Consider the following 19,797-nt stretch of genomic DNA (forward strand, 5'->3'; position numbering starts at 1 on the left):
TTTTTAAGGATTGCTTTCAGATCTTGAGTTTCTTAATAGACCTTTTAAAATTAAAAACAGGGATAAGCACTATTCCTTTTTTTTTTTCCAGTTCTTGTTGGATGTCCTTGTTGAAAAGGACAAGTACTGTTGCTTCATTACAGGTTTTGGGGTTTTCTTTTCAGTAATTTACAAAAAGTAAAAAGCAATTTTAGTACTTATTTAGAATTTATCTCTGAGAAATTTTACTGTTATTTACCGGGACTCAGTGGAAGAAACTTTCCTCTAGCATTTTTCTATGTCTTTTGTTCAAATATCTCCTTAAAAGTATGTAAACTTTTGATTTTTAAATCCAAATTGCATGTTATTTTCAATTGCATTTTCCTGTCTGCCGTTCAAATACCTTTTTAAAGAACATTTAAACTTTTTTTTTTAATGTTTAAATCCCAACTGTGTGTTTACAGATCTATTTGGCCCCACGACATCTTTGGCAGTTCTGAAGAGGACCCAGTTCAAACATTGCTGCACATCTATTTCCGTCATCAGACACTTGGCCAAACTGGCAGCTTTGCAGTAGTAGGCTCCAACCAGGATATGTCTGAGGCCAGCTCAAAGCTGATGGAACTTAATCTAGAAATCCGAGAGTCTCTCCGCATGGTGCAATCCTGTCAGCTTCTAGGGAAGATCAAAACAGGAACAAATCTTGTGACCACTGGATTCTGAACAGCTGTCATTTAGAAAAGAACTGATGATGAAGATACTTCAGACTATTATTGAGCACCTTTCACAAAAGAACAAAAACAAACCTCCAGCAATCTTAACAACCAACACACTTTTATCACAGCAAGAAACTTTCATCACAAGTAAAACCCTGAAAATTGAACATCCGACTTGACTGCTCTTTCTACACAGCAGCCTGTGTGGCAGTAGTATTTTTTTATTAAATTTATGTATAAAAACTACATGAAAGGAAAAGGGCTTAAACGTAATGCGTACATATGCATTATTTTCTGTTGTAACAGAACTATAAAGGATGCTTGCAAGAACAGCCTCTAGAGGTTGGATCCGTACCGCAGGTGGGATGAGGCTAAAATCAAGGCTGGTTTATTTTGGCTGAAGACCTGCAAGGCTTCCTGGCTTTCCAGCAGTAAAACCATCAGCTTAACACCTAATGAGACATTGCAATGTCACGAAGAATGTGCAGTCAAACATGAGTAGAATGATACACGACTGCAAAAACCATTGACTTCTCAAGTGTTTTATTTGCTTTTGTTGTCTGTTCTAAGGAAATAATGTGTGTGAGTTAGAATGTATGGCTATGTGACAGTTGTTTTTTTGAAGGTATGGATGATTGTTAAATAAGGTCTCAGAGCATGCTTAAAAGAGCTGCAAGATTATTTTTGAAGAAATTTTATTTTATTAGATCTAATCCTCATAGTGTGTAAATGTTAGGACATTTAATAATATTTTAAACTGGGATTTCCCAGTATTTCTAAAAGAAATAATATATCTGTTAACTTTATTGGAATGCTGCTCAGTTCTCTGACCAGTGCTTATGTTAAAATACTGATAACAACTAACCAAAAAGTAGCTGCCTGCAGAGACTTTAAAATGTATATTAAAGATATATGCTGCCCATCAGCAATTCTCATTAGAAGTTAACTTATTTTATTCTGTATATATTCTAGAAACTGTATAGTGCAAAACCAGTATTTTTCATGTAAATTTGTGCAATGCACTGTTAAAACAGTAGGTGTATAAAGCTATGAGGAGAAGGGGGCATTCCCTCTTGGTAGTCACATGCAGTACTTGCAGGGTTTGAAGAGTTGGAATGCATGTATATGCATCTTCATGACTCAACTGAAGCCTAAGGAATTGGGACTATAGAAAAAAAAAAGACAAAAAATACCCTGACTACCAAAACATGCAAACAGGCAATATACTCATAGTTCAGTGTCAAAGTCTGTAGCATAAAAGAAACTGGATTCTGTTGAAACCAATAGCATTTTGTAGGAAAAAAAAAAAAAGAAAAAAAAGAAAAAAATACAGAAAAAAAAAGAATGTAGTCCCACAATTCCTGTGATTTGAAAGGAACACCCAGTATTTTTATATACATCTCTTACCCACTGTGATTTTTTTTAATGGGCTCTAATTCCAGAGTTTGGAATGTAGAATTGAAATTCTTAGCTCTGCCTTTTTGGGGGAATTAGACCCCACTAGAAATGTAATTATGCTGAAATGCATTAATTGAAGGCACTGTGCACGCTGTTGGACTGCTGACAGTAGTTATGTTATCCTAACAAGTTCTGTAACTGGTCAAGGCACATTCATATTCACTGTATTTTTTTCCCCTGTCCCTGATAAAATTTAATTATTTTGATGGTTTTGTGGTACTGTAGATGGTGTTCTTAATTATTTAACAAGTATTTTCAGGGGAGAGGTAGTTTTATTTAGGGATGCATTACACTTTTATTTACATCATCTTTTACCAGCTTTTTTGTAAAAATAAAAGACATTGTATCTCTCATTTTGTGTATTTTTTACAAGCTAGAGTTTAAATACTTTAGCTAAACAGATTAAACACTGGCAACAGAGGCCTGGCTGCCCTGAAGTATTTTTTTTCCTTTTATGTCCTGTCATTGCAGCAGCATTTTTCTAGGATGAAAAGCAGCATTTTTCTTCTGAAGCTGTTAATGGATTTCTCATGAAACTCAAACCTGAATTCATATATGTAATGCCTTATGTTACACATCCTCCTGCATTTATAATGGCTAGTGGAACCCACCCTATTGAGCAGAATCATGTTAGATGACTGTCTTTTGATATTGCTTTAATTTCATTAAGCTTTTCAAAAATTACTGAACTAATGCATGAGCTGTCATCCTGCATTACATGGTGCCAGGCCTGTGCCAAATCCAAAGCTATGGCAAAGCTGTGTAGAAACAAACAAAACATCAGACAGGTCCTGTAAGATGCAGCAAATACAGCACTGACTGAGCTAACATGTGCAAAAGAATCTCTTTATGAAAAAGCTGTACAGAACAAGTTCAGGATAGCTTTGAACAACTGGCACCCTTCCACTCTGCATAATTACAGGTCAGGAGTAGCTTTCCTTCCTGCTGCGTGGCCACAATCAGTGTGTGCTGTCACAGACATGACATGGCAGTAAAGCTGAAAAGCAGCTGCAAAGTACAGAATTGTACTTGGGCATCAACCAGTAAAAGCATTTAACATTTATGTAAGAGGGATGGGATGTAGAGCTACTTTGAAACTGCAGAATGCTACAGGATAAAGGAAAGCTTGTTTAATATGGCTGCCCACTGCACTGTACTCCCCCAAGCCACCCCCTTGCAGCAGCTGCAGGGGGGGCCTCCTTGCTGCTACCTGCCCTGTGGAGCCTTCATCAGCTGCTAGTGAAGCACAGCACTCACTTCACATCAGCTAGCCTGGTCTACATGTGATCATGCAGAACCAAGTGCTGCTTTGACTGTAGTTAGTGGGGATGACAGCCCTTAAGTTGTATTAGATTTCACTTTGGGCTATACTGATAATCATTTAAGAGTCACCATATTCACAGCAAGTAATCCTCAAAGCCGTGTTTTGTAAGGATGCCTATGTAAACAGGAAGAATCCAGCTGCTCATATTGCCATGACTTCATACTGCCATGGCACAGAGCTGCAGTTCTCTGACTCATTACCAAGGTGCACAGACTCATCACAGTCAGTTTCTCAACACATCAGGAACAGACTACAGCCATGAGGATGGGGAAGGCAAGCAGGAAAACATTGAAGAACATCCTTGGATGGGAATATGCTCAGAAATAAAGACATCCCAGATCACAGCTGCAACTGCAAACTGAGGCAGTGGGGCCAGGTGCATTCCTCAGGCTGGAGGATTGCCACTGCTCATCACAGTAACTACAGGTGAGTACAAGGCATGTGCATCTACAACAGAACACTGCCCAGCTGCAGGGCAGCTTTTCAAATTGAACAGGGCAAAGGTGGAATTTGCTGTGAAAGTCTAAGCTGGTAAAGCAAGGGATATTGCCTTTTGCTGTGATATATGGGAAAACACTCCAGGTAGAAGCAGGAAATAGAATTGTGCTGTGCTCTGGAGGGAGTAGGTCTACTTCTTCCCAGAATGCCTCACACTGCTATAATAATGAATGCAGCAAGAACAAATAAAATTACTTTGCAATAAATTGACACTGAGGCATTAAGCCTACTGCAGCAGGTTCAAGGGGCATATTGAAATAAGGCAGAAATTTACAACAAGATGAGTTAAGCATATAGAAATAACAATCACTGCTCCTCAAACCAGAAATGCTGATACAAAGGATATTGTTTGACTACCCTGCCACACACTAGCTGCCACTAACAGAAACTGGCACTGAAGGTGTTCTACAGCACAGGCTCAGACTGATTCTCTCTAGCATTTAACAGAATGGTCCCTCGAGTAAGCTGGGTACAGGTGTAGATAAGTTTGCTATAGCAAATATAAAAATCACTCTTCTGAAAGAGAAGTTACCTCAAGAGTCCTGCAAAAGGCTTGATGACTACGCTCAATTTAAAAATTAACAGTGCCGGTAGCATTCTCAGAAGAATAGGTTTTCATCTGAGTTTTTCCAGCTCTATAGCTAAAAGGTAGACAGAGCAGTGGTGTAGGTTTTACTAGCTTGTGAACCTGCTCAGATGGTAATGCTGCAAGTCAGAGTCACCTTGTAACACTTGGCTGAAGCATGGTGTTGCTATAGAGAGCACCAATAGCCCACAGAGAGCATCATCTGCACATCACCAGTGCTGGTTCTGCCATTCCTAACAAACAGGACAAGTACAATTCCTAGCTGCAAACCCAACCCCAGAGGAGTGTGGGAGTGTCAATCCTTCTGATGGTAGGCATCTAAACTGTAATTGGATCAAACTCTTCAAGTATAATCCACCAAGTGCACAGCTCTTGCGCTTCACCTGCAAGTTGAAAGTGAAGCCAAGCAGATGCAGTGTTACTGCACCTTGCTCCTCTGAAGTGTCACTTCCCTCCATAACCTTGTGCAAGTAAAATGAGCAACACATTTACCAAGAGACCATCGCCATAACATCAGTGACTCCGTTCCTCAGCATTTTGTGAGAGCATCCCTGCAAAGCCTTCTTTGTCTTTTACCTACAGACAAGAACACCAACTTAGCCAAATGCAGGCCAGCTGTACCAGTAGAAGTGATTCAGTACTTACACAGCATTTCTCAATAATTTCCTAGTGATGAAGAACAGGTGCAGGATAATTTGTACATTGAATAGAGGTGTGCAAAATAAGTGAATACTACTGGTGTTTTGTTAATCGTAAAGGATGGTCTACTATCTACGCAGACATCAATTTGATGTTAACTTCAAGAATTTGATTAGTTCAAGAGCAGGAGCAGTAACAGAAACCCTTTCCACCTGAGAGTCTACAAAGTCCTGAGTCAGTTGCTTCCAAGGCTATCACTGAATTACAACACACCTCTAGGCTTATTGCCTATGCAAGTTACAGAATTTACAATATGCACCCTCTAAGCACCCTCTGAGCACAAACCCACCTGATCATTTGAGTATGCTTTGCAATACTTTTATTTTCATGTTTTCCTAGCTACATCTCACCAAGTACCTTCAACAATATCAACAAAAACAACAACAAAAGAAATCTGCTCTACTTGCAGTTTTCTTGACGAGCCCTAAACAAAAAAAAAAAAAGAATCCCATCCCATTCAGATGATGTATTTGAAGCTGAACGTGCTATCGCAGGAGAGGCGCTTCCCTTTGCATCTCCCACAGAGGTCCTGGCGGTGGGGCCTCTTGGGATCCACGTGGCGCATCTTCACGGGGCAGGTGCACCGCGTCTGCTTGCAGCTCTGCGGGGGAAGGCGGCGGTCGGCGGGCGGGCCCGGCAGTGCCCGGCCTCAGGGCACGGCGGGGGCCCCTTACCTGGCAGGTGATGTCCTCCACGCGGTACGGGTTGTAGGACTTCTGGCAGGTCCGGCAGAACTGACGGAAATAGACCTGTGAGGAAGGCCGGGGTCAGTAGGAGGGCGGCGGCGAGGAGCGCTCGCCGGGGCAATCCGAGCCGGGCCTACCTTGTTGGTGCCCTGGACGCACCAGACGTAGGCGCTCTCCCAGCGGATGTTGCAGGCCTTGCAGTGGTAGTACCCGTACTTCTGCTCCAGAAACTGCCGGGGACAATGTTATTCGACGGTGCGGGCGCCTCCCGGGCCAGCCCGGCCCCGCTCTGCTCCCCCGCGGCCGACACTCACCTGAAAGCGTAGGCGGGTCTTGCCCGCCGACGACTGCTGCTTCTGGGCTGAGGCCGGCGGCTCCGCGGGCTGGGCTGACGGCTCCGCTGCCTCTGCCTGGGCTGACGGCTCCGCCGCCTCCGCCTGGGCTACCTCTGCCGGCTCCTCCTGGCTTGCCTCCGTCGCCGGCTCCGGGGGGGCGGCCGAGCGCTGCCCAAGTGGCTCGGCCGGGCGCTGCTCCAGCGGCTCGGCGCCACCCTCGGGGGGCTTCTCCCAGCTGGCCCGCACGGCAGCCGCCTCCGCCGCCCGCTGCTCCCACAGCGCGGCCGGCTCCTGCTCGACGGCCGCCGCCTTGTCCTGCTGCTGCGGCCGCCGCTCCGGCTCCGGGCTCGGCTCCTCCAGCAAGGCGGTGAGTCTGCGGGACGCCACGGGCGAGTAGACGGCGATGGTGCGGGGGAAGCGCACGGCGCGGGTGTTGGTGGTGGCGGGGCTGCCCAGCTCCTGCTCCGCCTCACGGGGCCGCGGCGCGGCGGGGCCGGGGCGGCGGCGCAGCAGCGTGCGGGGCCCGAGCGAGCACTGCACCGAGGCGTCCTGCCGCGGGTTCACCTGCACGCCCACCTCCTTGGTGTTGGCCTTGCGGAGCCGCGGCGTCAGGTTGGGGTTCACCTGGGAGAGGATGGCCTTCAGCTGCGCCCGCTGGTAGTTGTCGAAGTACTCGGCCGCCGCCTCCCCGTAGCCCGGGAAGTAGCTGCCGCTGCCCCGCGGGCGCCAGCCGCCCGCCGCCGCCCCTCCTTTGCCCTTGGGCGGCGGGTAGCGGTAGGAGTAGGGGTGGTAGGCAGCGTACAGGTAGCTCGCCATCGCCTCCTCGGCCATCGCACCAGACCCGGGGCAGCCCCCGGGCAGTGGCCTTAAATACCCCCGGGGCGGGGCCGGGCTTCCCTCGCCCCCGACGGGCACCGGCCTTGCGGCCCCTTATCATCCCCACCTGGTGCGCGGCCTTGGGCCATCTCCCACCCCCGTCAGCTCCCCGGCAGAACCAGGTAGCGCGACTCTTAATTGCCTCCAAGGGAGTAAACAGCGGAGAACACGGGTTTGGTTCGGCTTTGCCATGTATTTGTGGTGACAACAATGAGAACAATGTTTTTACAGCAGGTGGGAGGCACAGATATACACATGCGACGTGGTTTTTCCTGTCATCTGAACTGACACTGGATTGGTGTTGACTCTGTGGAACACTGTTTCTTCCTTCTAACCATTCCTGCTGCACTCAGCCAGGCAGCAGCCTCCTTGCATGAAGTTTTAGAGTTAATGGCTTGTGTCACAGTGATGCTTTTTCTTTTTTTTTTTTTTTTTTTACCTTTACTTTTGAGGGAGTAGAACTTTCATGGTAATAAACACATATCACCTTGTACAATGGGAGTAGCTGGAGAAATGATCGAGGCTGGGCAGCTCCGCTTGCACAGCAGCGAGCACAGCCCCAGCCTGGCTGCAAGCACAACACACACTCAGTCTCTGGGTGTTACCTCTTTGTCCTGCCTAAAGCGCCGTCTGAGTCGGCTCCATCTGAATGGAGTTGTGCTCCTCTGTGGTCACTGTGCCATATGAAGTATCAGCTATCTCCTCTTCCTTCAGTTTCTTGTAGGAAATGTCTGTGTCTTCCTCTTCACCAAGTGTATCTTGCTTGTAGCTGTCTTTCCCGTACATCTTGTATGCCAGCACAAACAGTCCTGCTTCTGCTGACTGAAAAAGCGCATAAAGCAAGGGAAACATGTACATGCTCCCTATGATCTCCGGGGAGAAGGTGAGTTTTAGGATGGCAGTGCAGAGCTGGACGTTTTGGCACCCTGTTTCCAAAGACACTGTTCTCCTGCAGTGTGGGGGCATTTTAAAGACCGTGGCTAAGCCGTATCCCAAGGCGTACCCTGCCAGAGGCATCAGCACTGCAATGGCGTAGACAGACGCAGGAATCTGTGCCAACAGATCTGGGCCCAGCATGGTCCCAGTCAGGATGAACAGGACCACCAGAGTCACCAAGAGGGACCACAGGGAAATCTGGCAACAGATAAAGACGTTGATAAACAACATGAGGGCTATTATTTTGAAAGGGTAAGCATAGCAGGTAGAGGCTTGCTAAAGAATCTACGTGGCAAAACATGGTTGCACTGCCCTTCCCAGGTTTGCTCCTGGCCTGGGATTTTGGTGGTGTTTGATCATATCCCACAAAAGGAATGGGCTGAGGTCATCCTCCATCATTTTGCTTTGGGGTGACTTGCTGGGAAACAAGAGTCAGGACTTGTGCCTCACTCTTCCTTTCTCAATTAAGCTAATTTAGTTGCACGTTTTAAGGAAGTGTGGCTGTGCCTGCAGGTTGGTTTTGCCTGACCTGGGTGCAGGAAGAGTGGGGAGAAAGCAGGATGTCACGGAACGCCTCTTCTACAGGGTGCAGGATGCCTGCCGGGGCAGAGCACCACGCTGCCCTCCCTCCTGTGTGCTGCGATAGGGGGTAACCCGCCCTTTCTCTCGCTTTCTCTGCCCCACAGTTTTATTTCAAGACTTTGTATTCCACTTAAGTAGTCGAATATGCCTGTGTGAGACCAACACCGGTTCGGAGAGACCAGAAAGCTTCCTGCCGTCGGCTCCCCGTCCCCGGTGCCGCCCCCGGTCGTTCCCCGCGCCGTGCCTACCTTGACCAGGAGGTCGGCGGCGCGGGGGTGCCGGTAGCGGATGAGCACCCCCAGGCCGATGGGCAGCAGGGTGCTGCCCAGCGTCAGGCTTACCGCCCCCAGGGGCAGCAGCTGCACCACGGCCGTGTTGATCCAGTGGCGGCTGTAGATCCAGAGGCAGAGGGGCATCAGGAAGAGGGCCAGCAGCGTGGAGGAGGCCGTCATGATAATGCTGCGCCGGGGGAACCAAAGAAATGCTCCATCACCGCGCGCCCGGCCGGGGAGCAACCGTGGGAAGCTCCAACCCCCGCTGGAAGCGGCTTCTGCAGCCGGCCGGGCACTTGTCACGGCAAGAGCCCGTTCGCTCTCCCCTCTCCATCCTCCACCCCCTCCCTCCCCTGCTCCGGCCAGGATGCGGGCACGCAAGGTTTTAGGGAAGGAGGCAGGAGACGTGTGTCGGGGCTCCTGTAAGATCCTCCACAGGAGAGCAGTGCTGGCGATTCCGAGAGCGCCGTGCCCGCCCGCCCGTCCCGGCTCCACCGGCGGCAGATGCCCAGCGAAGCCCCCCGGAGCTGCCGCAGCCCCCCGACCGCCTGCGGGCGAGGGGCAGCGGGGCACCTACCTCAGATTCATGTCCCCGTCGACGAGCACCGACATGAGGTTGGAGAGGTTGCCCCCGGGGCAGCAGCCGCACAGCAGGACAGCCACGGCCGCCACCTCGTCCAGAGCGAAGATGAGGGCGAGGAGGAAGGCCAGCAGTGGCATGGCCACGAATTGTCCCAGCAGCGCCAGCAGCAGCCCCACGGGCCGCCGGAGCTGCTGCCCCAGCTGCCCCAGCTCCACGGCGCAGCCCAGCCCCAGCATGGTCACGCAGAGCCCCAGCCCCACCAGCACGCTCAGGCCCTGGCTGAGGGAGCGGTCCCCGAAGGTCTCGCCGCCCCCCGCCAGAGAGCCGCCGTCGGGGCCGGCTCCCGCGGGGGGCTGCGCGGAGCTGGCCATGGCTGCGCGGCCCCGGAGCCGCCGGCTCCCCGCGAGCCCCGAGGAGAGTGCCGCCGGCGGGGCGCCCGTCAGTGCGGGACGCGGGGAGCTCTCGCCCCGGCGGGCGGCGGTGCCCGCATCCCTCCCCGGCCCCGCCGGATCTGCGGGCGCTGCTGACGCGCAGCGGCCGCGCTCCCCGCTGCTGTCTGCTGCGGGCGCCGCCCGCGCTGCCCGGACCCACGCGGGGCCACCCCCGGCGTGGGCGGTGTCTCGCTGCCGCCTCGACGGCGGTCACCGCCGGCCGCCAGCGCCGCCCGGGCCCGGCGGAGGGAAGCGCAGGCGGCGACGGGCTCACGGCCACATCCCCCTCTCCGGTGCGAGCCCCGGCATCCTCTTCTGGAGCCAGCAGGACCCACCAGACCTTTCCAGCCGAGGACTTGAGGTATCGCAGGATTTATTTTGGCGTCGGCATTACAAAAAGGTCAATTAGCGTCGCAGTGTCACGCGATGTGGGTGGGCAGCACTAGACCCTTCTGCTGAGGGATTGCTAAGCTCGTTCCCCCTCCAGGCAAGTTGCTATTGATAAGGTTTTGGAATGTGTGAGGAAGGATGGAAAGCCCTTTTATGAGGTCGAGAAGGCACCACTTTCTGCTGGTGGGGACCCAGAAACTTGACAGGAGAGGTGATACCTTTTAAAGGGTCGTCAGTATACGTGAAGAAGCAGGGCAAGCTCACAGCATGCAAATATTCAAACCAGGGTAAGACACAGTCCATCATCCAAAAATCACATCCAAAGGTGATTAAACTGTTTTCAGTCATAAAATTTTGCTTACAACATTTGCTTTTCATTTAATAATTGTGTGTCACTCTGTTCCCTCAGAAGTAAAGTGCTGTATGTAATGCCCGACTAGACACACAAGGGCAGGAGTTCCTGAGAGAGGAGGGCAGCTTCCGAGGGCAGGAGATACATGGTGACTTTCACTCTTGGCACCACTGCTGGCCTTGTCTTAGGAATGTAACTCTTTCCCTTGCTCACCCACAGGGTTTAGAGGGATCACAGCCACCACTTCACATTACCACTCCTGGGTGGGGGTAGCTGATTCAGGACAGAGCATCCCCCGAGGCTGCCTCTTTGCTTCTGCACTTCTTGCATGGCTTTATTTCTGCATGGAGCATTTTGGGTCACAGCTGGAGGAGGGTACACCAGATTTAAGGAGAGAGTCTAAGGAGCTGCCCTGACTGGCTGCTTGCCTTAAGCTCCATCAAATTTGGGTTAAATTTTAGGCTGTCCTGGGACTTGAGTAGAAATTGTTGGTGGCTTGAAAGAAAACCAGGCAGTTTGCTTATTAAACCTTTGGTTCTTTCTTGGGGCACAGGTAACACAAGAAGTGCAAGTAGTACCTGGTGGCAAAATCCTGGAAAAGCAACTTTGCCAAAATGATGCCAAGTTCAATACTGTTCTGCCTGTGTTTGTTTCTTTGTCATTAGCCTAAGAGGAGCTCAGGGAAGATGAGTCATCAGAGCTGAACAACCAAATAGGATCCGGATTGCTTTAGTTCATTCATATTTTTGACCTCTAGAAGAGGGGACCTCAGGATCTGGTTGGCTTTTTAAGCCAACAGCATCCTCTGGATTTAATTTTCTGGTTTGCATACACAGAAAAGTGCTTGTAGTGTATTTATTGTGCTTCATAAAGTCTTACCACTATTATATCTTATTTCACCTGTCATGTAGCCCGTACTTTGCTGTGCAGCATGCAGCTCATTCACTTATCATACCCTCCCTGGTTTGCAGGTAATGCCCGGGTGGTTCCCTGTGGTGTGGCTGGCCAGGGATCACTGTGGGCAGACCCAGGATGGATCCACTGTGTGAGCACAAAGGGGCTGCTTATTGAGCAGGTGGGAAGGGCACAGCCAGGCCTCCTGCTTTATCTCTGACTGCCACTCCCCAAACTCCCCACTGCAGCAGGGCTGGTCACAGGAAGATATTTTTATATCATAAAGTGTGGCACCTATGGTGCAGGCAGTTACAGGAGGAGTCCAGTGTCCCTGGAAGCAGATGCAAGCTCTTTCAGAGCCCACCCAGTCAGCATAAACTTCAGTTTCAAGGGACACTAAACTATAGTGGGAAAATGTGATGAATGCATTCCAACAAATCAAGACCTCTTGAGATTTTTGTTATAATTTATCAGGTAAAATGAAAGTTAAACCCTTGGTTTAAACATGAGCAGTGAAGCTGGCTTCAGGGAAAGCCAAGTCTGAACCCAGCCAATCGGTTTTGCAAATTGTCCATCCACAAAGTACCTCCACTCCCAGTGGGCAGCTGGCATATTTTCACATGCAGCATTTAGAATGAAAAAATGTTGTACCTGCTGCTGAGCAGGGTTCTTGTCTCTAACTTGCTGCAGGCTTTTCTGATATGCCATAATGAAATCACAGTCTGGAGTCTGGAGTGATGCTGAGTAGTTTTGCAGGATCTGGCTGTGAGGCAGCCAGCTCACACATAGTGAACACCTCAGTGTATCTAAATCCATGGATAACTCCTTTCTGCTTTCTTTTGTGGAGGGCAGGAGAAAGGATACTGCCTACCCTGCTATTACTGGAAGCCACAAATTGAATATCTGAGTATAAAAAGACTTGGCAAGTAAACCTGATCGTACATCATTCTCAATTATTCCTTGTTAGTCCTTCTGTTGAAAAATGGGTAAAAGGATAAGAGTTAGCACGAACGAAGAAGAGGGAGGGAAAGAACTACTGAAATATGAACTTGTTGTAGTTTATAACTTTGATTAAAAATATTGTCTTATGATAATCTTAGAAAAGGGTTGATTTCCACAAAAGAGCATTTGTGCTATAAGCCAGTCTGGAGAGGGAGAAGTCTCTCAAAACCAAGGAATTTTTTTTGCTCCTTTATAACAGGATTTTTGTGCCTTCCCTTTATTCGACTAGAATCAAAAGTGAAAAATAAAGGATCAACTTGTAAGGGATTCTGGTAGTACTATAAGGAATGAGCAAAGCAACCTTGCTGTTTACTCAGTGACTGCTTCAGCACACTGTGATGTTTCAATCACTTGCTTCTCCTGACAAACATCTGGCCAGACATTAAAAGCATCTGGAATAGCCCAGGACTACTGCAAAATTGCAATCGTGTTTATGCTTCCTCTTGGTGACCCCCAAGGGAAGTCGCTGTGGGTGTTGTCCACTGAGCTGAATTTGGGGCAGAAAGAGGAGGTTTGGTGTGTGCCTGTCGCTCTAGAGCCTCAAGGAACAAGGGTTGGTTTGCAAATCCAAGTGAATTAAAGAGAAATCAGAGTCTTGAACTTGAAAGCCTAAATCCCAAACATATTGCACTTCAGGAGTGTGCATGCTGTAGTTATGAGCAGTCCATAAAAGCAGCCAGTGGGGCTGGGTTAGAAAGCAAAGGGAGGTCACCCCCTCTTTTCCTGCTCTTCCCATTTCAGCTTAATATCCATTTCAGCTCCCTGCTCCTCCCGCCTTGGCTCTTGTGTGCTGTGCCTGGGTCTGGGGAAGTGGCGTCATGCTCTGCCTCTGCACGTCAGTGCCAGCTGATTTGTGGAGCTGTGCTGGGTGTTTGCAGAGCAAGAGAGGCCTCTGAAGGATAGTCCTGCAGGATGGAAAGCTTTCAGTCAGCACCTTAAGGCAGTGTGCTACTAAAGATGGTGGAACAAAATACTGCTGTGAAGTGATGTTCAGGTGAGACCTAGCAGGAGTAGTTTCTGATTTCCAGGGGATGTACAATCTCTTCATTTCTGCTTTACTTGCTATGCACCTAGGCTATGAATAGAAATAAAATTAAAGACTTAATAGGGAAATAATAATTGACCATGGGAAAAAGAAAAGTCTTTGCTGTTGCCTTGAATTAAAATATTTCTTTATTGTGTATTGTGTGATCCCCTATATGCATTTTAAGGTAATTTTGTGGTAAACTCCATGAAATGCATAAGCTTGATCTTATTTATAATGTAGATCCAGAGCACTTATTTTTGTGGCTTAGGAGAGTTAGGAGTTGGAGCCTAATTGTGCAGAGATACTGGTGCTTTTGCTTGTTCTTCCATGGTTATCTTTGTGCTAGGAAGGATGTGTCACCCAGTCCTTTGCTGAACTAGAACCTGTCTCCCGCTCTGGCTCTCAAGAGTGGCAGCACACAGGGGACTTTGCACCTTTTGTCACTCCCACCCATAGCCCACCCTCACAGAGCCAGCCGCTGTAAGATCTTAGCAGACAAGTGATTTTATCCTTTTTAAAAATTTTATGTTGTTTGGGATGTCGTTGTTATGTTCCTTGGTCAATAAAGAGGTGAGAAAATACATTTTGGAAATAAGATGAAGCAATCAAGAGATCAGTGCCATCAAGTTTTCCCCAAGAAACCTCCCCAGCCAGACCCAGGCAGAAACTGCTTTGGTGAGGACATGCTGATTGATTGATGTTGCTCCTGCCCCAAGCTGATTGTGTCTCACACACAAGCAGAGTGCAGCTGTGCCATGTAGGTGAAGAAAACACAAGAGTCATGGGTTTCCTGCTAGTTCAGTGCTCCTGCAGGTGTCTGTAGTGCAGAAGCACTAGGACAGATTTGCCTTCGCTGCCTTCCAGGCTTTTCTGCTACTGTTCAACATGACACCTGGCCCCATTGCAGCACTGTTACATTTCATCCTGAGCTTGTTTATCTTCAAGCCTCCTCTGTCCTGTCCTTAGCAAGGTGCTGCTGCTCAATCCTTCTTGGTAAATCTCCACAATAATCAAGCATCTTTTATTCCATGCCCAGCATCCTCGACCAGTTCCAGGGTCTGAATTTCAGGTTGCAGAAAATTAGATAAATGTCCCTTCCTCTCCTCTTCAGCAGCAGTCATTGCTGCATCCCTGTTGTCTCCTCTTAGAGGTGAGATCCCATCAAATCATCCTTGCCTTCTCCTGGCTGAGGTGGCAAAGGCATCCAGGCACCCTCCTCTGCTCTGCTTGCATCTTGCCTCTCCTCTTCTCTGCTGTCTTTGTCATTTCTCTGTTCATGGGAGTGCTGTCCCCCTTTTCTCATGGCTTCCTCTTCCTAATGATGCCTGCTTCAGTCCAGTCCTGCTCTGTATGTATGCCTGCCTTGGGCAGTGCCCTCTACCAAGCAACTTAGAGCCTCTGAGATTTTATTAAATTGACGTGGTGTGGAAGGGAAAGAAGCACAAGCCTTGTTACCTCTGGGCAGTCTCCTTTGTGTCCCCCTGTGTGTTCAGTGTCTGACCATACAGGAACAGAGCCTTTCACTGAAGCTCTGGCTTAGCAGTAAAGTGCAGAAATTATTAAAATCCTCCCGTTGCACTTGGTGTTCCCCCACGTTTATTTTTAAGATGTCTGAAACCATTAATCAACAAGTAAGTGCATGATGCCTCAGGTCGCAATGTTCCAATACTTCATAATTAGAACTAAGTGTATAGGGCTGCGTGATCTGCCTTCTAAATGAAGAGGCCTTTTGCCAGCCATCCCATTAGAAAAGGTCTTCTGGTCCAGGAAAAGAGATGAAATCAGGGAATCACTGAAGGATAATTTTATAAATTGACTGCTGACAGTGAGTTGTTTAGGCAGTTGTATCCCTACAACTGTAAAACAATTACTAGCAGCAAGTTTTTCTTTAAGCAAATAATTGCCTTTGTGTGAGGTACCTTTACCCAGATTCAAATAAGAAATTCATTCACTATTCCCTTTTGTTGTCATTTGATCTTTTTCTGGAGTTGGAGTATTATCAGAATTAAGATGAAAAGTTGTAATAAATGACCTGATGACTAATGCATGCGTTAGTCCAGAAGAGCCAAAATTATCATCCTGCCCCATCAGATAGGGACAAGGAGGTGAGATGAGGATGACTCTGAGAGCACTGGATTCAGATTTAAAATTCAGTGGTATTTTGCACTGCAGGCACAGGCTCTCACAGGCAGGTGTTCATAGGACTTTAGAAACAGGCATGGCTTGGATGTCACAGCTCTGATTGGCCTCCCCAAGAGCGTCACAAACAGCCTGCTCAGCATCTTCACTGGTGGTGTGGGGAACACACTGTGCTGGGGGGGACCCTGGGGACACAGGACCACTGTCCTGTGGAGGACACCAAGGCCAGGGAGCACAGTGACAGTGGGATGTGCACAGCCTGGTGAAGAGTGGGGCTTCAGGATGGATGTGCAGTTGCAGCTCCAGGTCCAGCTGGGTTTACTTGGCATTCATCACCCACTGAGGGTCCCAGCCCCCTTTTAATTCCCTATGAACCTGGAGTTGGGGGGCATAAATCAAGAGAGGTAATGTGGAGGCAGATCACACAGATGTGGTTTTGTGCCTATACAACCTATAATTTGGGTTTTGCAAAAAAAACCAGATCAGAGTAAATGACACCAAGATATTGTCCCACAGATTAATTTAGCTGTCGAAAATGTATAAATACATTTAATACCATCTATAGCAGCAGTTGCTTCATAGAGTATTCATTTAATTGAAGAAAGACACCCAAAAGAAAAATTAAATCACTTACCTGCCAAAGCTTTCCCTGTATTAAAAGGAATGTTAATGGTGAGCCCCATGGGAATGATAAGAGTTAATAGCATCAATATTCTGTATCTCAGGTTACACACAAAAAATATCTGCACTCAGTTACCAGCCATTTGTACCATGCCATTGAAAGTGCCTGGATGTGGACTAAAGCTGTTTTGTGCTAGCATAACCATAGAATAAAAATGATTCTTGTCCTGCTGCCAAATTTTTACCAGATATTAAAAATGAGTATCAGTAATGCTGATCAGCAAGTAAGGAAACCCTTCAAAATAGGTGCACCATTACCTAAATTAACTCTTGAGCTGTCTAGAAAAAAAATGTCAGGGAAATGGGGAGAAATAAATCTCAAACGAAATAGACATCTCTTAATACTTGTATCAGCTCATGTTGTATATTAATCCTATGAAAATAGCCTTGACACAGTGTTATGTGCACTTTTAAAACCGTGATGAAGCAGAACATTTTTGAATAAACCACAGTGTCAGTAGAGCCTGTATGTCACTGCAGCTGAGGCAGAGGTACTCTGGGCTTTGCGTATTTGTTGATTTTCCAGAGAGATGAAAGTGTGAATGTCTTGATGAACCAGATCTTTTATTTCCTTTCTCTGCTGCCCAAGCAGAAATGCTGGGTATGAAGCCAGGGGAATATTTGTTCCTGCCTGGGTTGTCCATTCTTAATCTCTTTTTATAAGCTCCCAACTCTTCAGAAACCCAGTGGGTTTGAGCTGCTGCAAGAGAGGTTCAGATCAGGTACTGATGGGGCAGGTAGAAGCCATGGTGCTGGAGGCCGGATAGTCTGGGCAGGCACCAGGTGTCCTGGGAAAGGTCAGGCGAACATCTCTGTGAGCTGCAGCTGCTGACTTCGCTTTGGGGCGGCACAGCTCCTCCTGGCCGGCTCACCTGGCTGCCGGTACCTGGTGCAAACGCCCTTCATCCTCCGCGGTGACACCTGCCGGTACCACCTGGCCTGTCCCCGGGCATCGCTGCGCCTGGAGCTGCTGGCAGCGCCTCCGGCATCGCAGGCATCTGCCCAAGCTGGAGACGTCGGTGCGGTTCACAGCCCAGAAATGAAGTCTGTGTCCTGAACGGCTTGCAAATTTTATTAAGCTGGCAGCATCCTGCCTGCCAGAGAACGAGCCTTGGACAGAGCTGTTTCGGATTGGGTAGTCAGCGGAAGGAATAAAAAGCAGTCAGCCCCTTGTTTCAGGGTGAAAGAATTAAAGAAAGACAAATGATTGGAATAAACATACACAAAAGGGCCACCATAGGAGCTCCTTTCCTGTGCTCAGTCCACTATAAGAAAGCAAAATATTAGCAATATTATTAAATTAATTTTAGGATATTAAAATATATCAATTACTAAAATAATATAAATAAATATATAACATTTATTTCATACACAGCTTAAAGCATATAATTTCTAAATAAAATATTTGAAACATATATTTTACCCATATGTACATGGGTAATCCAAACGCTGAGGAAATTTCAGTAGGAGATTCTTGCTGCTGAAATCAAAGCTGACAGGGACCAAAGGAGTAGCTGCCCACAGACATCTGTAAGGTGCAGTGCTCAGTGTTTCCACCAGCTGTGAGTGGTACCGTGCAGGAACCCCAGGCCCACAAGGGAAAGTCCACCCAAACAAACCTGGCCCAAACCCCTCCAGGCAAGGGAGCCCTGTGCAGGATAGCAGCTGGGGATGGGCAGGAGATGACAGTCTCCACTTTCCATGGAAATGCAGAAACTCATCCTTGCAAAACAAGTTGCTTCAAGCTAACACCAAAAAGTCTAGACAAATCCAGGTCCCAAATGCAAGGTGCTAATGTAAAACCAGCTAGGGAAGGGACCTTTTCTGTCCCCAGAGAGTTTATTATCAAGTGCAAAGATGCAGGGTCATTGCATTATCATGGTTATGTACAGAGGGAGAAGTTATACATGAGAGTGATTAATTTGCATAGGATCATGCTGGAAATAGTGGCAAAGCTGCACACTGGCAACAAGTGCACTAAGCTCCAACATGTACCATACTCCTGAGGAGGCAGCATGTACAGTGTGATCCCTCAGGACAAAACAATTTTGTTTCTCTACCACTGTCAAACATCTACAGAATCAATTTTCACTTGTAGCTTCTCAAAGTGTTTGGGTGATGTTGCTGAGACCTCCTTAGGACCTGCCATAAGCAGTGAACAATCACCTCCAGTCTCTACAGACACATGAATCCTGCTCCCAGAGAGACTCTAGAGGGAGGATGACTGCTGGGTTCCTCCAGCAAGCAGCAATTCATTGTAAGGGCTTCGTTAAACCCTCTGATTCAGTAGCAAAGGAAAGATGTCCAAGCATATTTTCCCTTCAAGTGGAGAGGCTGTCTCATAGCTCGTGGCTGCTCCCAGTCCCTGCAGCATGCTGGCATTCACCATTAGCATCCCAGGCCTTTTGACATTCAAGACATTTTTGGCAGTGATCGTAGCCTTCATTAGATAATGAAAGATATTATCTGAGAACTCAGAAGGAGATTGTAGAAAGACCTTAAGTAACCAAAAATTTAATTTTGAGGGATAGCAAACAGTAAGAGCCATTGGCCAACCAGCATAGGAAGCACTAATATGAGTGCAAATTTCACTGCTGCTTGTGCAAAAAGGCATGTCACAGCTGAGCTCTTCCCAGGAGATTTCTTGGATCAGATGCCCAAATCTGGAAGCCCCGAGAAGCCAAGCTCTGCAGAAAAGGAGACTGACCATGCTCCCTGTTGCAGAGTAGTAACAGCACCAGTTTGCAGTCACTGCTGTTGCCCCAAAGCAGAAGCAGTCCTGGTGCAATGCAAACTCCCAACCCCTGCAGGGATTTCCAGCCAATGGGAATTGGTGGCTCAGCGCTGCACTTGGGTTGCTCAGGGGGGCTGCTCAGGGGGTTGGCTCTGCTTGAGTGCTGTGCTAACTGCCACAGCAAGAAGAGGAGGGGTGTATGTCTTGTGTAATGCATGCAATCTCTGAGTAGCTCAGTACAAGCCTTGGTGCATCCCACAGTCTTGAGATGTTGCTGTGTCACCGCACATCTAGCTGGAAAAACCCAGTTGGAAAATATTTCTGAAATCCTAAACAATTCAAGGAGGTTTAAGTCCACGTGAAACTGAGCAAAAAGTCTAATGGGGGTGTTTCAGACTCCTCAAGAGGTGTTTTTTATGGCCTGCTGTGTGTGGCTTCATCCTCCTTCAGATTAGGGATTTCCTGGCATAAATGCAGCTGTTAATTACATTCAGGACCTTATGCACAATTCAGTGAAAGCTCAGGACAATGTGTTGAATTGAAGCTGAACTAGACCAAACTTGGGATGAAAAAGCACAGTGAAGGTAAGATCACCCTCTAGTGTCTGAAGAGTCCTG

General features: G+C 48.0%; 3 protein-coding genes and 1 long non-coding RNA gene across 17 annotated transcripts in view; 2 read left to right on the forward strand and 2 right to left on the reverse strand.

The window, feature by feature from the left end:
• The window catches only part of FRYL (FRY like transcription coactivator), a 157,397-nt gene extending 154,891 nt beyond the window's left edge, over nt 1-2,506 (forward strand). For all 12 annotated transcript variants that reach the window (XM_064418204.1, XM_064418206.1, XM_064418207.1 and 9 more), the window contains one exon: nt 444-2,506. In XM_064418204.1, the coding sequence (XP_064274274.1) occupies nt 444-702 (259 nt within the window). In that variant the 3' untranslated portion in view covers nt 703-2,506. The remainder of the gene's footprint in view (nt 1-443) is intronic.
• On the reverse strand, nt 473-7,139 carry ZAR1 (zygote arrest 1). Of its 2 annotated transcripts, XR_010361308.1 has the most exons (5): nt 6,261-7,139; nt 6,084-6,176; nt 5,935-6,009; nt 3,546-5,861; nt 473-2,911 (listed from the first exon to the last, which is right to left on the reverse strand). XR_010361308.1 is itself a non-coding variant. In XM_064418226.1 (4 exons), the coding sequence occupies exons 1-4, from the start codon at nt 7,110-7,112 to the stop codon at nt 5,718-5,720; spliced, it is 1,164 nt and encodes a 387-aa protein (XP_064274296.1). In that variant the 5' UTR covers nt 7,113-7,139; the 3' UTR covers nt 473-5,717. The 2 variants fall into 2 exon arrangements, 1 of the variants encoding a protein (XP_064274296.1); XM_064418226.1 differs by having other exon boundaries at nt 473-5,861.
• LOC135299331 (uncharacterized) overlaps nt 6,576-19,797 on the forward strand; it is a 35,789-nt gene continuing 22,567 nt past the window's right edge. Inside the window, exon 1 of one of the 2 annotated variants that reach the window (XR_010361313.1) lies at nt 6,576-6,648. This is a non-coding gene — a long non-coding RNA (uncharacterized LOC135299331). Of the gene's footprint in view, nt 6,649-10,333; nt 13,594-19,797 lie in introns of those variants that run through there. The other variant, XR_010361312.1, reaches the window with a different exon arrangement.
• Nucleotides 7,331-10,046, reverse strand: SLC10A4 (solute carrier family 10 member 4). The gene is made up of 3 exons (XM_064418227.1): nt 9,525-10,046; nt 8,924-9,134; nt 7,331-8,291 (listed from the first exon to the last, which is right to left on the reverse strand). Exons 1-3 carry the CDS (start codon nt 9,899-9,901, stop codon nt 7,776-7,778), a joined length of 1,104 nt encoding a protein of 367 aa, XP_064274297.1. The 5' UTR covers nt 9,902-10,046; the 3' UTR covers nt 7,331-7,775.

Source organism: Passer domesticus, chromosome 4 (genome assembly GCF_036417665.1).
Source record: "Passer domesticus isolate bPasDom1 chromosome 4, bPasDom1.hap1, whole genome shotgun sequence".
Lineage (NCBI taxonomy): Eukaryota > Metazoa > Chordata > Aves > Passeriformes > Passeridae > Passer > Passer domesticus.

Excerpts from the sequence above, each read along its gene's own strand:
- ZAR1 (XM_064418226.1), bottom strand. The coding sequence starts at position 7,112 with ATGGCCGAGGAGGCGATGGCGAGCTACCTGTACGCTGCCTACCACCCC. Across the intron at positions 6,177-6,260 it reads AGACCCGCCTACGCTTTCAG|TTTCTGGAGCAGAAGTACGG; the intron begins GTGAGTGTCGGC and ends TGTCCCCGGCAG. Across the intron at positions 6,010-6,083 it reads GCGTCCAGGGCACCAACAAG|GTCTATTTCCGTCAGTTCTG; the intron begins GTAGGCCCGGCT and ends CCTTCCTCACAG.
- SLC10A4 (XM_064418227.1), bottom strand. The coding sequence starts at position 9,901 with ATGGCCAGCTCCGCGCAGCCCCCCGCGGGAGCCGGCCCCGACGGCGGC. Across the intron at positions 9,135-9,524 it reads GACGGGGACATGAATCTGAG|CATTATCATGACGGCCTCCT; the intron begins GTAGGTGCCCCG and ends CCCCCGGCGCAG. Across the intron at positions 8,292-8,923 it reads CCGCCGACCTCCTGGTCAAG|ATTTCCCTGTGGTCCCTCTT; the intron begins GTAGGCACGGCG and ends ATCTGTTGCCAG.